The sequence below is a fragment of the Chionomys nivalis genome, chromosome 22 (assembly GCF_950005125.1).
Source record: "Chionomys nivalis chromosome 22, mChiNiv1.1, whole genome shotgun sequence".
Lineage (NCBI taxonomy): Eukaryota > Metazoa > Chordata > Mammalia > Rodentia > Cricetidae > Chionomys > Chionomys nivalis.
Window position 1 is genome coordinate 26949517 of NC_080107.1, and position 14018 is coordinate 26963534.

Below are 14018 nucleotides of genomic sequence, written 5' to 3' on the forward strand. Positions count from 1 at the left end.
TAACAAGAACTATTTCCAAGTGCTTTGTTGGCCGATGCAGAAGCCCTTGTAAGATGGTCGCTATACGTGAAGGACAGTGTGTGCCAGGGCTTTGACAAATAACTACCATCAAACATTACTAGAAAATGACCAGGATTATTCGCCTTCAATTATGTATCATCAATTCCGGCCTAATTTGCTCACAGAGATACAACACTTAACATTCCAGGGCGCAAACCTCTACAGCCAATGGTCCCAATATCATCATTCCATTTATTCTTTAAAATACAGCCTGGAATCGAGCATTTTCTGGGTTAATATCAAAATTCTCCACATTTCAATTAAGTTAAACGTCAGGAGGAAGTGGAGGACATGGCCATGAGAAAGCAATACTCCAGGCGTTCCAAGCTATCACCAAAAAATATGTTCATGTGTGGAGCGGCACACCTGCTCAAACATCTTTAAAACCCTGAATAAAATGGCCATTGTTGGTGTAATAACAATGAAGGAACACATGGCTCCTCTTTCTTGTAGGTGGAGTACAAAGCGGACTACAACAGCTGGATGAAGGGCTGTGGCTGGGTGCCCTTTGGGTCCCTGGAGATGGAAAAGGCAAAGCGAGCCTCGGACATTCTCAATGAGGTACGGCCACTGGGGCGCTAGAGGGTACTACCTCTCATTAAAATGCAGGGCCACAGGAGGCGCTTTTTCTACCTCCCTTTCTGGCCATTGCTGCTGACGGAGATTCTTAAAGCACCAACAATCCAGAAATATATTCATGCCCCTTTATAGCATCTAAACTATTCGTGTAAAGCACTCAAAGAGAGCTGAGCGACTTTATCCACACAATGTGAATTTTACCTGATTTAGACAGAACCCGTGCAGTCTTGGACTTGCTGCCACCAGGATACTTTTCTACTTTTGTTTTTATTTTAAGACAAAGTCTCACTCTGTAATCCAGACTGGTGTAGAATTCATTGTCACCCAGGCTGGCCTTGAACATGTGGGTGGTGATCTTGCCTCAGCCTCTGGGTATAAGGATTCCAGGCATGAACCCCACCTTAGAAATTAATTTTAAATGCTTCTAATGCTCCATGAAGTTTCCCCAAGAACCCCTGCCTGTCAACCCAAGGCTGGTACTGAACCGCTTCTGGCCTCTGTAGTTTTACCTTTTATGAAAATTTCTTTGAGGCTTCTTTTGTTTCTTTCGATGCTTTTGCCTATACCTAAAATTCCTTTATCTTTTAATTACATGGTCTTCCTCTGCAAAGACATGTCACATGTTAATGGCCTCTTGACCTGTTGGTAGAGGTGTGGCTTGCTTCTAAGCCTGGAATACTTCTGCGTAATGTAGCTGTTGAAGGTTCTTCTTTAAAAATTGTGCCCTTGATTATAGTCTTCATGGCTCTTGCATAGTTACAAATTGCCACTCAGGCTTAGAGAAAAGGCAGTGGTCGTCCTGAGCATCTTCCTATGGACACCGTGTCTGTTCCCTCTCCAGCAACAGCTGAAGATACACTGTTGTTGCGTGACTGTATCACCAGGGAAAGGGGAGGGTGTGAAGGACAGAGGTGCAAAGTAAGGCTTGTCACCGTGTGTTGGGAGCAGTGAGACCCCAGATCCTGAATTTCTTGTAATCCCCTGATCTGAGTGCCTACAGCTGCTCTGAGCACGAGACCTTCAGGAGTTCCTGATGGCAGGAGAGTGGTTTCTGGTGGGTTGGACTGGGGCGTGGCTATCTATATAATCTGCCCCTGAACACAATAAAGGGGGCATTCTTGGGGAATTCAAGGATGCCCCGTGTTGCTGTCTCTCTGTGTGTGTCTGTGTATTTTAACCTCCAGCCCCCTTGCCCGAAGCTCGTGAACTGGATGCCAGCGCACAGAGCGCAGACACGGGGGCGTGGTGTGCGGCAACCATGCTCAAGCCAGAAGTGTTCTCTCTTCTATGCACTTTTGTCTGGTTTGGGTGAAAGCATTTTTGCCTTCCCAGAGGTCTTTCAGGAAGTGTCTTCCAGTGCTGGTAGTTCTCAGAAGTGTGGAGTTGAAAAAACGGAGTTAAAATATATGGAAAAGTTGCAATGTACAGTATGCCCCAAGGATGGCGACTGGGCAGATGGGCAGAGAAGACAGACATAGAAGGAGTGACATTTTGTCAGCTCCCCCACTGGGCCGCCTTCCCAAAGGCCCTCTTTCTTTCTTCTCCAGCACATCAGTGTCCCATACATAAGAAGCCGCAATAAGGCTGCAAAGCAGACATGTTCTCTGCCTAATTAATTAGCTGTTGCTAATTGATCCCTCAACCAGAAAACCTCTTTAGCTGCTGATGAAGTTGTTAGGGTTGTGTAAAGTCACTCTAGTATTTAAGGGAGAGAAACAAGAGGGTCAGGAGTTCAGGACCATCCTTGGGTATACACTGAGATTGAAGCCAACCCTATATTACATTAAGACCCTGTTGTTGTTTTTTATGTTTGTTTGTTTTTTTAAAAAAAAAAACAAGACAGCCCAAATATTCTTGCTTGCTGTTCTGCTAACCCCTCCGAGACCTCTGGTGTTTCTGGCTCAGCACAACAGAGCCTCTCTTTCACACCATAAGCAAGGCATCTGAGGAGTGCAAACATGCTTCCGGGGAGCTGTGCCTCTCTCCTGCACACACTGCCCACGATGACACTCTAATTTAAAGCCATTCAGTTCTGTATCGTGTAGGTATTCATTCTCATCCAAGGTAATCGGGACTCCAGGACTTTAAAATTGAGAAAACCCCCTCTGTGTCTTTCCAAAGTAAATCTCCAGGATTCTCAATACAGGGCCTGGAGTAAAGAGTCAGTTTTAATTTCTTTTTTCTCTTTTTGATTCTCCTAGAAAAAATACCGCCAGCATCCAGATACGCTCAAATTCACCTCGATTGAAGATGCTCCTATTACAGTGCAGTCTAAAATTAACCAGGCCCAGAGGAGCGATGTAAGTGTCCAGCCTGTGTGTGCTTTCGTAACTGTTTACCAACATGAAGGAACCTGCCCCTTGAGTGCACTGGTCACCTGGAGCTGTTTAACCATCTGAAGGGCCTCTTGAGGGCCAGCTGTAAATTCCTGCTGCCCAAATGATGCCACGCTCACCTAATCATAACTTTAGAGTATTGCGTATTCTATACCAGGTGTCCTCTACCACTAAGGGAAGGCTCTTGGAGGAATCAGTGAGAGGGTCTTCTTTTAATGACTGTGGTAAGGTATCTCTAGGAAGACCAGAAAGAATGAATGTAGGTGCTGGGTCACGTGGAGATTATATCTTAAGTCGGGGCTAAGAGAAACTATATAGAATCAAAACCACCTGTAAGGCCCTTTAGACTCCCACGAAGTCTTAAATAGATCACTGCTGTGTTTTGACCTGCTAGCCTGCTCTGGCTCAGGGAAGTGGCTGCAGGTTAGCATTTCCACCAGCTCACTTGCCTGGTTTGAGGCCCTCTAGGCACCCGCTACCTAGAGCCAGAGATTCCAAGCCAGTGCTAGGAAATCTTGTCCAACCGTGTGCATGTAATGAGACAGGTCTCTGTGCCACTGCATCATGGTCCTAGAATGTACAGAGGTTTTTGCTGATGTGGGACGGGACAGAACAGAGAGTGTCTTTCTTAGCATCACCTTGCAACAGACACACCACCTTGAAATTGTTCTCCAGTGCCGTTAACTGTCTCTCCACACTTGGTGTACATGTGGTTTCTCCTCTCCTAGATCGCTTACAAAGCCAAAGGGGAAGAGATACTGCATAAGTACAGCCTGCCCGCGGACCTGCCGCAGTTCATCCAGGCTAAAGTGAATGCCTACAACGTCAGTGAGGTGCGTCTAGCGCTGCCCTGCATGCCCGGCCTTTACTCACATGGCTCCGCAGTCCTGCTGAAGGGGTGTTTCTCTTGCAGAGCATGTACAAAGCCGACCTGAAAGACTTAAGCAAGAAAGGATATGACCTGAGAATCGACGCGATTCCCATCAAAGCTGCCAAAGCTGCCCGGCAGGCTGCGAGCGACGTAAGTCCAGCCATGGTCACCTACCTAACATGGGACCTAGTGGGGTACCCAGAAATCAGCACGTATGGTGTCCCTGACTGGAAATGATTCTGTACAGAAAGGATCCTAAACAGACCTTAGCATTCTTGGAGGTCGGAACTGGTCCACTTGTGAGTTACTAAGAAGACCAAATCACTGTGCAAATTTCTTCATAAAGCCACATTAATAAGAAACCAAGAAGAAATTCAAGTTATAATAGCTTCTGGATGGAATAATTTTATCTCTGATCTCTATTAATTTATGTGATCTCCTCTTTCCCTCTCTTCTCTTTTTCATCCATTACATCTATTTCTCTGGGAAATTCAAGTGCAACTTCTGATTGAAATGAAGTTTTTATTGCACTACTGTAATTACAATACAGCTTTAAAAGAAAAAAAAAACAAACCCAGATGCCCTTGTTCTGAAAAACCCTCCCTCCTGGAAGGTCTCTCTGACCTTTCTTGTGGTGGTTCCTCCAGCCACCCCATGCCCCCCATGCCCCACATCTTCCTGCGCTCTCTCCTGTGTGATCTGGCTTTCCCAGAATCCTCTGCAGGCCTCCTCAAGAATCCCCAGTTCCACCCCCCCCCCCCCCGTCTATAATTCAAAGCCAAATGCTGTTCACCATGACTGGCTCTGGGTTTCCTTTGCAATAATCAAGGACTCTGAAAATGTCTTTTAGTTAAGGGTTGTCAAATCCTCAGCGGCTCCAAGGCCCTGGCAGCAGAGTGTAATTGGTAAAGAATGGAAAATGCTTTCTTTTTCTTTTCATGACGTTTACTTATGTCTATGGGGGAAGAAAGAGTGTGGAGAATTAGTTTGTCATTGATATGAATTAGGGTTCATATCATTGACAAGCCGGATCCCAATCTCTTTTGGGTGGCAGAAGTAGATATAGACACTCAAGGCTCCTAAGTGATGCTTTATTTTACCATATTACATAGGAAATTGACAGTTTCTATCTTCAGATTTCATATCTATAGATACCTGTGGGCTGAAAAGACTTTTAAAATTACATCTGTACTAAACACTTAAAGACCTTTTCCTTGTCATATCTTCAAAATGACACAAACCATTTATATAGCAGTTAAAATTTACTAGATCTCGTAAGTAGTCTAGAGATGATTAGAAGTGTACACAGAGAGTGGGCAAAGGTTATGGCTCATATAAGAGACTCAAGTATGGGTGGGGCTTTGTGTCGGCACAAAGTGGGGATCCTGGAACCAATCCCCTTGTTATGGGCATATGGAAATGTCTAGGAAACTCAAAACTTTCAAAGTATGACCTCACTGTTCAGTATCTTCAAAGCTGCATTTCAAAATATGCCCCCTTCACGCCCAATAGGTCCATTACAAAAAAGATCACGAGAAGGCTAAAGGGAAAATGGTTGGATTCCAAAGTCTCCAAGATGATCCCAAACTGGTTCATTACATGAACGTGGCTAAGATACAGTCAGACCGGGAGTATAAAAAAGACTACGAAAAGACAAAGACCAAGTACAACACCCCTCACGATATGTTCGATGTTGTGGCGGCTAAGAAGGCACAGGATGTCATCAGCAATACGAACTACAAGCATTCTCTCCACCACTACACCTACCTGCCGGATGCCATGGACCTGGAGCTGTCCAAGAACATGATGCATATCCAGAGTGACGTAAGTGCCGTGGTCCCCAGGCCAACCCCTCGGCTCCCAGAATGGGCCTGGCTCTCACTCCTCCTCTCTGTCACTGCAGAATGCCTACAAGGAAGACTATAACACCTGGATGAAGGGCATCGGCTGGATACCGATTGGAAGTCTCGACCAGGAAAAGGTGAAAAAGGCAGGTGATGCCCTGAGTGAGAAGAAATACAGGCAGCATCCGGACACGCTCAAGTTCACCAGCATCGTGGACTCCCCAGTGATGGTGCAAGCCAAGCAGAACACGCAGCAAGTCAGTGATGTGAGTACAGAGGAGAGATGGTTTGTGTGTTTGTGTGTGTGGGGGGGTACTCTTTTTAAGGGGTGAGTGCCTACTTGACGTGCTTACTCTTATGCCAATGCCTTCATTGCTAATTTAGCATTCTGTGCATTCAATGTTAAAACACTAGGGGCTGGAGAGATAGCTCGGTGTTGAAGAGCACTGACTGCTCTTGCAGGAGACCCCGGTTTGGTTCCCAGCACCCACATGGTGGCTCACAACTATCCATAACTCCAGTGCCCACTCCTGACTCCGACAAGTACCATCCATGTGGCACACAAGCATACATGCAAACAAGACACTTACACACATAAAATAAATAAATTATACATTGTTAAATAAATAAAAAAGAAAATTTAGCTTAGGCATTTTTTTTATTCCCCATGCAGTAACATTTTAAAACTCCTCTATAAAACTGTCATTTCCCACTGCCATTAGAAGACTGTCTTACTGGATACATTTCAAAATGTTCTATTTACTATCCATACATGGATATATGGTGTTTAGAACCAACCTACAACTCCCAACCCCTTTCCTAATGGCCCCTGATTGGATACCTTTGACTGGTACAAAAAGTTTTATTCCTGGGCAGGTGTGCTGGCTCACACCTTTCATCCCAGAACTTGAGGGTCTAAAGATTTAGGCCACCCTAAGCTACATAGCAAGATCCGTACAGGAAAGAGGAGGAGACCAAAGACTCTACAAAGAGCCACTCCTTGCAGTGGGCAATTCAGGGCTTTTCCCTTCAGCCTGGTGTGGAAGGCACTTTATTCTTGTGTCTGTGTATTGCAGATCTTATACAAAGCGAAAGGAGAGGACGTGAAACATAAGTACACTTTGAATCCTGACCTCCCACAGTTTCTCCAGGCCAAGTGCAATGCTTACAACATAAGTGATGTGAGTAGCGTGGGTCTCTGACGGGGTGTGAAGACCTGATGTGGCAATAGACAGATCTGTGGAGTGGAGAAGCATCTGGATGGTTATTCAAGTCAACTTCCCACTTTTGGTCCCCAGCAGAGCACGTCTCGGGATGGTGGGCTCTTGACTCAAGTTGGCTCATGGCAAGGAAGGCCCTCTTCATGGGGTGTAGCACTCTTCCTTATATAGAGCACATTGCATGTTCCCCTAAAACTTCTGCTTTGTTTTCAAGTTGGCACATAGGAGAGGGATTATAATCCTCCAGGAGAAAAATGAAAATTAATGAAATTCTAATTCAGTAATTTTATTTTATTTTTTAACAATAGCCTTAAATTTTGTAAATATGGCTGCCTGGTTTCCTCTTGGCCATCCTTCATAGCTTCATCTTATCTCAATGGCCCTCATAGACCAGACTTCTTACAGCCTTTACTATTCCTCTCTTTATCGACTCTGATTTTTCAGCATCCTTCTTCTTTATCTGCCAAGACCAGACTTGGGTGAACAATCAGCGAGAGACCCGTGATTTCATGCTGGGTTCAAATGTGACCCTTTGCTGATGTGACTTCATAGCAGAATACATGTGATGGGGGATCTAATTCCTTAGCTCACACACACGAGAGAGAGAGAGAGAGAGAGAGACAGAGAGAGAGACAGAGAGAGAGACAGAGAGAACTAAAGAAGCCAGCGGCTGAGGGATTCCTGAGAGGATGGATAAATAGTGCGCTGACTCCCTTTTACTTTTCTACCCCAGGTCTGTTACAAACGGGACTGGCATGATTTAATAGCCAAAGGCAACAATGTCCTGGCTGATGCAATTCCCATCACAGCAGCCAAGTCCTCGAGAAACATTGCCAGTGATGTGAGTAAAAATTTTAAGTGACTAACTTTTTTTTTAAAGTAATTGGATACATGCTTGCTTGGGTGTACATATAAATTAATGATGCCCAAACTCACCTCAAAATGGTGTTTTGAAAACCTGCCGCCATTTCAACATTGTTGGGATTTGTTTTCTCAGATGACTCCACTTAGCAATGCCATAAGTCTAACAGTGGCTTTCTCCCCCGACACATGATGAAAATTCCCTTTGCCGACTCATTTCCTTGACAGTTTGCATTTATTTTCAGTGAGAGCATGAAATGAATGACAGAAACATATTAAGTTCAGATGCATGCCTGCATTACAATTGCATTAAAAAGAATGAAGGATGTTGCATATCAACAGGCATTCCCTAAGCCAAGTAGGACCCCTGCCTCTTTTAGGATATGATGGTGATCATTTCAGTCAATTGGTGCCATTTCATCTGTCTTAGGGTTTTTATTGCTGTGAAGAGACATCGAGACCACAGCAGATCTTATAAAGAAAGCATTTAATTGGGGGGGCTTGCTTACAGTTTTAGAGGTTCAGTCCATTATCATCATGGAGGGAGCATGGTGGTGTGCAGGCAGATGAGGTGCTGGAGCTGAGAGCGCTACATCTTGCAGGCAGCAGGAAGTGGACTGACTGTCACACCGAGGGAAGCTTGAGCAAATGAGACCTCAAAGCCCGTCCCACAGTGACACACTTCTTCCAACAAGGTCACACTTCTTAATAGTGCCACTCTCTCTGGGAACCGTTTTCTTTCAAACCACCACAATCTATGATAATACACGCATATGAGCATGCACACACACACATACTTCTCATCTTTAAAAGAACCACATTTTTAGGCATTCGCTTCTTGCAGGGGTCACTGTCATCCTCTATCCCCGGGGCTACAATCTTGACTTGAGAAGAAACCGACCGTGCATACAATCCACATAGAAGAGAAGGGTATAAAGTCAGTACAGCTTTCCTGGCAGGGATGGACTGAAAATACCTCCTTCCAAACTTTGCAGACAGTACACATGAGGCTCAAATGCACTCCTGATTTAAATTAAAAGTCTGGAGTGTGATTCTGTCCCTTCCCCCACTAGAGCCTTCTATAATATATCAAGTACTTCCTTGGTAAACCTCTCACCCGCTAAATCCTCGCTTATGAATTTACACTACCAGTGCTCAGTGTTTGCAGGGTTTGGTAGATTTGATTTCTCTTGAGTAAATATTGAGGGTCTGAACTATTACTGTGCATCTCAATCTGCATCTCAATGATCCCCCCCCCCAGTGAAAGACCTTGAACAGATTTGCTTTGAGTTGGGCTTTTATGGATGAGAAACCCGCAGCAGTTCCTGGCTTTGCCAAAGTGCCTTCCTTTGCGGTTCCTTCAGTCCCGAGCTTGCAGAGGGTGCAGCTGATGGAGGAAGGGGGTGAAGGCCCAATTGCTTACATGGATAGTCATATCCATGAACAGAAATCACAAACTGGATTAGAAAAGGCTACATCCCTATGGAGCTAAAAGACATTAGTCTTATGTTTGGAAGATAGTGTGTTCATATTCTGGTAGATTTTAAAAAATAATTCTTTATACAAATCATCTGTAGGAGTCAAGCAAAGGGAGTGGAAATTGTTAAATTGATCATGGGATTGCCTTGAAGTCCCAGCCGAGTTTAAACAGGTTTTGGTATGATTTTTCTGGACGAGATGAGGTGTGTGTTTCATGAACACTCATCCAGAAAGTCATAATGTTCTGTTTACCTTTGTGTGTGGAAAAGCGTTTTTGTACCAAATGGCACTTGGCTAACCAAGTTCTGTCTCCACAGTATAAATACAAGGAAGCTTATGAGAAGTCAAAGGGCAAGCACGTTGGTTTCAGAAGCCTACAGGATGACCCCAAGTTGGTCCATTATATGAACGTGGCAAAGTTGCAATCAGACCGAGAATACAAGAAAAACTACGAGAACACCAAAACCAGTTACCATACCCCTGGGGATATGGTCAGCATCACTGCCGCAAAGATGGCCCAGGACGTGGCCACCAATGTCAACTACAAACAACCTCTGCACCACTACACATACCTGCCCGATGCCCTGAGTCTCGAGCACACGAGGAATGCTAACCAAATCCAGAGCGACGTAAGTATGCGTTACCTAACAGATCCGAAGACACTGATCATTTCTGTTCATCTTATTTGGCTTAAAAACACGATAAGGTACTTGAAAAATACACATTAGAATAAGCAGCATTCGTTCAAAAACTTCTGAAGCTACATTTTTTTCTGACTTTCCATGCTTATAAGCATTGGCATTGTGTCTGCTGACATATGAATGAAGATAGGACCATGTTCTTCTAATGAGATGAGGCACTTTGCTTCTCAGTCAGAGGTACCCTCGTGGGCCCGCTTCACTGGTAATCACTGGATGATGCAAAATTAAAATCCCAATGCTCTCGGAATTCAGGGATTTTTTTTTTCTTTTTTTGTAAACTCAAGGTCACGCCATCATCCATGTAAATCTATGCCGTGAGTCATGTCAAATAAACTAGGAAGGCTCTGCTTGCAGCGTGATTCATAGAGAGCCGCCCAGGGAGCTGTTTAACATTCAGGGCATTTCTTTCTGCAGAGTTCCGTAATACTTGTCCTCTGTCAGGGGAAGAAATGGTTGCTATTCCATTATTGAACAGGCTGTGAAAAAAAATCTCACTACTCAGCTAAGGTCAGAAATAACCTGGCTGGATAATGTGGGGGAAACTCAGACTTGTGAAGTTTCCAGTGAAATTAAAAAGAAAGCCCAATTTATGGTCAAAAATCGACAAAACAGAATTCAAACAGCCATGGAAATGCATGCCCTGGATTACCTTGTGCATTGGATATTGTGCTCTAACAGCTGATCTGCTTCTTCTCATTTCCAGCTCCTGGTAATAAGCCTAATGACAGACGAGATACAAGCGCAGGGGAAATAATTGCTTTCATTTCTTTTGTGTAGCATTGCAGCTCCCCGAAGCTTCCCTGAGTATTCCCAAGGCTCCCTTCTCATGTGAGCTTATTCTTTCTGCAGAATGTGTACAAAGATGAGTATAACAACTTCTTCAAGGGCATTGGGTGGATCCCTATTGGCTCCCTGGAGGTGGAGAAGGCCAAGAAGGCAGGCGAGGCACTAAATGAGAGGAAGTACCGACAACACCCGGACACCATCAAGTTCACAAGCGTGCCTGACTCCATGGGCATGGTGCTGGCTCAGCAGAACACCAAACAGCTAAGTGATGTAAGAGGTTCCCCTTTAAAGGTTTAGTCCCCGAGTAAACCCTGCAACCAAGCCGCTCCCCCCTGCTCATTCTCTCAGCGTAGGAGGATGCATCTATGGTTAACACAGACACCATTTTCAGAGGTGAAAGCCCAGATTCTACTTTGGAAACAACATTGAACTTGAAGGCGGGGGGAAAATAGGGTCTTTCCAACTTTACTATTTTTTCCCAACACAGAAAGTCTGTGCTATTCATATGATCTGCTCGTTATACTCAGGATATGAGTGTTCCTAATAACATCGTCAACTTGGTTTGAATTGTAAAAGCGTCTGGTTGCTCTGCAGTAGTTCTACCAGTTATGTGGAGAAATGGCACAGTGTCCTAGTGCTTTTGTAGAACAGCTCGTTCTAGGAGGCGCTCTTCAAATGAGGCCTCTGGGGAAGAGAGAGTAGTTTATGTCTTGTCCTCTTTTCTGAGAGCAAGTGCCTTTTCTTCCAGTACCCAGTGTGTCATATCACCTCGTACTTCCAGGGTTCACTTACAATACTCCCAGAAAAAAGAAGCAACATTTAAAGCAAAGCCTATGTTTGTGTTAGTCTCAGAGGTTAGAAAGTAGAGGGCTTTTTGACTTGCCTTGGACCTGTGGGTCATCTGTGGGTCTCGTCCCTTCAGGGTAATCGCAGCTCTTCTGTTACTGCAGTGTTTAAGGATATGTTGTACTTTAGTGCTCATAAATGCCAGGGATTCCCTTGTGCTGAGGACAGTGTCATTCCCAATTGTATGGGAGCTAGCTAGGAAAATGGTACTCACTGTACTGTCTGCTCCATCTGAAGAAATTCCTGTAGACAGAGACTGCTCTTTTGTTTACCCAGACCCAAACAATCACATAGAAGCTATATTAATTACAACACTACTTGGCCAGTAGCTTAGGCATATCCTTAGCTAGCTCTTACATCTTAAATTAACCCTTTTCTATTAATTCTGTGTGTCATCACAAGGCTGTGGCTTACAGGTAAGATTCTGGCGTCCTTCTCCTTCAGCAACTACATGGCGTCTCTTTGACTCTCTATATATCTCTCTGTTTGGATTTCCTGCCTGGTTTTACTCTGCTAAGCCATTGTCCAAAACAGCTTTGTTCATTATCCAATAAAAGCAACACATATACAGAAGGACATACCATGTCAAATCCCATCAGCACAAACCTAGGTACTCAAGCCAGAACTGTGGTGGTGACTTTGGATGTAACTCCCTCCATGCCCTCCCCACATCCTATATCTCTGCCAAGCCTGTGTCCTTGTCCTAAGTAGCCAGTTTGCTGCAGGGCTTGTCTTTGTTCTGCCACCAGGCAGAGTTCCTTGTCTCTCTGTGGATGACTACAATGACTTAGCCTCATTGTCTGGGCTCCCCTTGGGGATGAAATTAAAATTCAAACTCATTACCTTGAGTGAAGAGCCCTCTGTCCCATGGATTGCTCTCTCTGGCTATCTAACTCTACTTCCAGTTGCCCTGAACTCCTCCATGTGGCCAGGCCATTTCTTGCTTTGGGCTCCTAAACACTGCTCTTCTGCCCAGAATGCTCCCTTCTACCCAAGTCTGAGTACACATGCTACCTCTGCCTTCATTATTGTCCAAGTTTTTCTGGTATGGTTGTATTTTCAACATTTTGCCAATTTAGCTGTAGTTTATAGTTTACATGTTTATGCAAATACATGCCTCCTCTATTAAACTATAAGCTCCAAGAGGAAATCTCTGACTTTTTTTTTTTCACCTTAAACACAGAACCTACCACCCTACCTGGCGAGGTAAAGACATAAATATACCTACTCCGGCTCCCTAGCTGTGGTGTTGTAAGCATTTGTCTTGTGTTTGGGGAACACCAAAGACAGCCTTCCCTTTAAAGTCACGGCTACAGGATCAAGCTCATACCGTGTCTGTCAGCTCATGACATTGCATGCTTCTTTATTTGCAGCTGAACTACAAGGTGGAGGGTGAGAAACTGAAGCATAAGTACACTATGGACCCTGAGTTGCCTCAGTTTATCCAAGCCAAGGTCAATGCCATCAATATGAGTGATGTGAGTATCTAACCTGGTGCCGGTCTAACATCTCTTATAGGGACGTCCCTTTCCCAATTCTGGGTAGTTCTTTTACTGAGCCATTCAAGGAGAACAAACCAAATGTAGACCATTTGAGCACCCAGAAGAGTAGGGGGCCACTATAAAATTTTACTTAATGTATACTCTTTTTAACTATGAGCTGTGACTCACTAGTAGATGGTAAAACCAGTTCAGAAAATAATATTCCATTTAAAAACAAAACACATCACAAAGTCTGGCCAAGACTGGAAAGAGCAGGTTTATAGCCTGATCTGTGCAATTTTGTTTCAACTCTTTATTAAAGCTTCTAGAGGAGCTCAGTTCCCTCTGTGAGTTTTGGAACTTTTTAAAGAAACTAGTTATTAGGTAGTCTGGGCGTGTAATTGGTTACTATGTTTAAACCAGGAATTATAAAGACAGGAGTTTATAGCATGTGCTTGTAATATTAGGAGCTTGGGACACTGGTCCTTGACATTGAGGATGACAATCAGGAGTCTGAGCCCAACTCAGGCAGCATAGTGGGACCTCGTCTCAAAAATAAAACAAAAATCAAAATCAAATAAATCAATATTTGGATTCTAATTTTAAAATAGAATTAAACCTGAAAAATGTTTATTTTATCTATTTTTGGACAGAATCTCATTATGTAACCCTCGCTAGCCTAGAATTCTCTATGTAGACCAAGATGGCCTGGAAATCATAAAGATCTATCTGCCTCTCCCACCATGCCAGGCAAATGCTCATGTCTTAATGACAGTGTAACTTGAAAAAAAATAGCTTAGTTATTATACTCAACATTAACATTTTAGGTACTCTTTTATCTTCTGAATGTGCAGGGTTTCTTTGGTAATCATCTCTATGATTTTGGGTCACTTAAACTTTTCTCTTGTACTACAGCATTAAAAGCATTTTAACAATGAAAGCACAGGATTGGTA

The 14018-nt window shown here is 44.0% G+C and overlaps 1 protein-coding gene across 19 annotated transcripts in view; it reads left to right on the forward strand.

Moving 5' to 3' along the window:
* Neb (nebulin) overlaps positions 1 to 14018 on the forward strand; it is a 186466-nt gene that overhangs the window by 39478 nt on the left and 132970 nt on the right. For all 19 annotated transcript variants that reach the window (XM_057755442.1, XM_057755424.1, XM_057755423.1 and 16 more), the window contains 11 exons: positions 514 to 621; positions 2841 to 2939; positions 3704 to 3808; positions 3889 to 3996; positions 5359 to 5670; positions 5750 to 5956; positions 6767 to 6871; positions 7644 to 7751; positions 9568 to 9879; positions 10801 to 11007; positions 12957 to 13061. In XM_057755442.1, the coding sequence (XP_057611425.1) occupies positions 514 to 621; positions 2841 to 2939; positions 3704 to 3808; positions 3889 to 3996; positions 5359 to 5670; positions 5750 to 5956; positions 6767 to 6871; positions 7644 to 7751; positions 9568 to 9879; positions 10801 to 11007; positions 12957 to 13061 (1776 nt within the window). The remainder of the gene's footprint in view (positions 1 to 513; positions 622 to 2840; positions 2940 to 3703; positions 3809 to 3888; positions 3997 to 5358; positions 5671 to 5749; positions 5957 to 6766; positions 6872 to 7643; positions 7752 to 9567; positions 9880 to 10800; positions 11008 to 12956; positions 13062 to 14018) is intronic.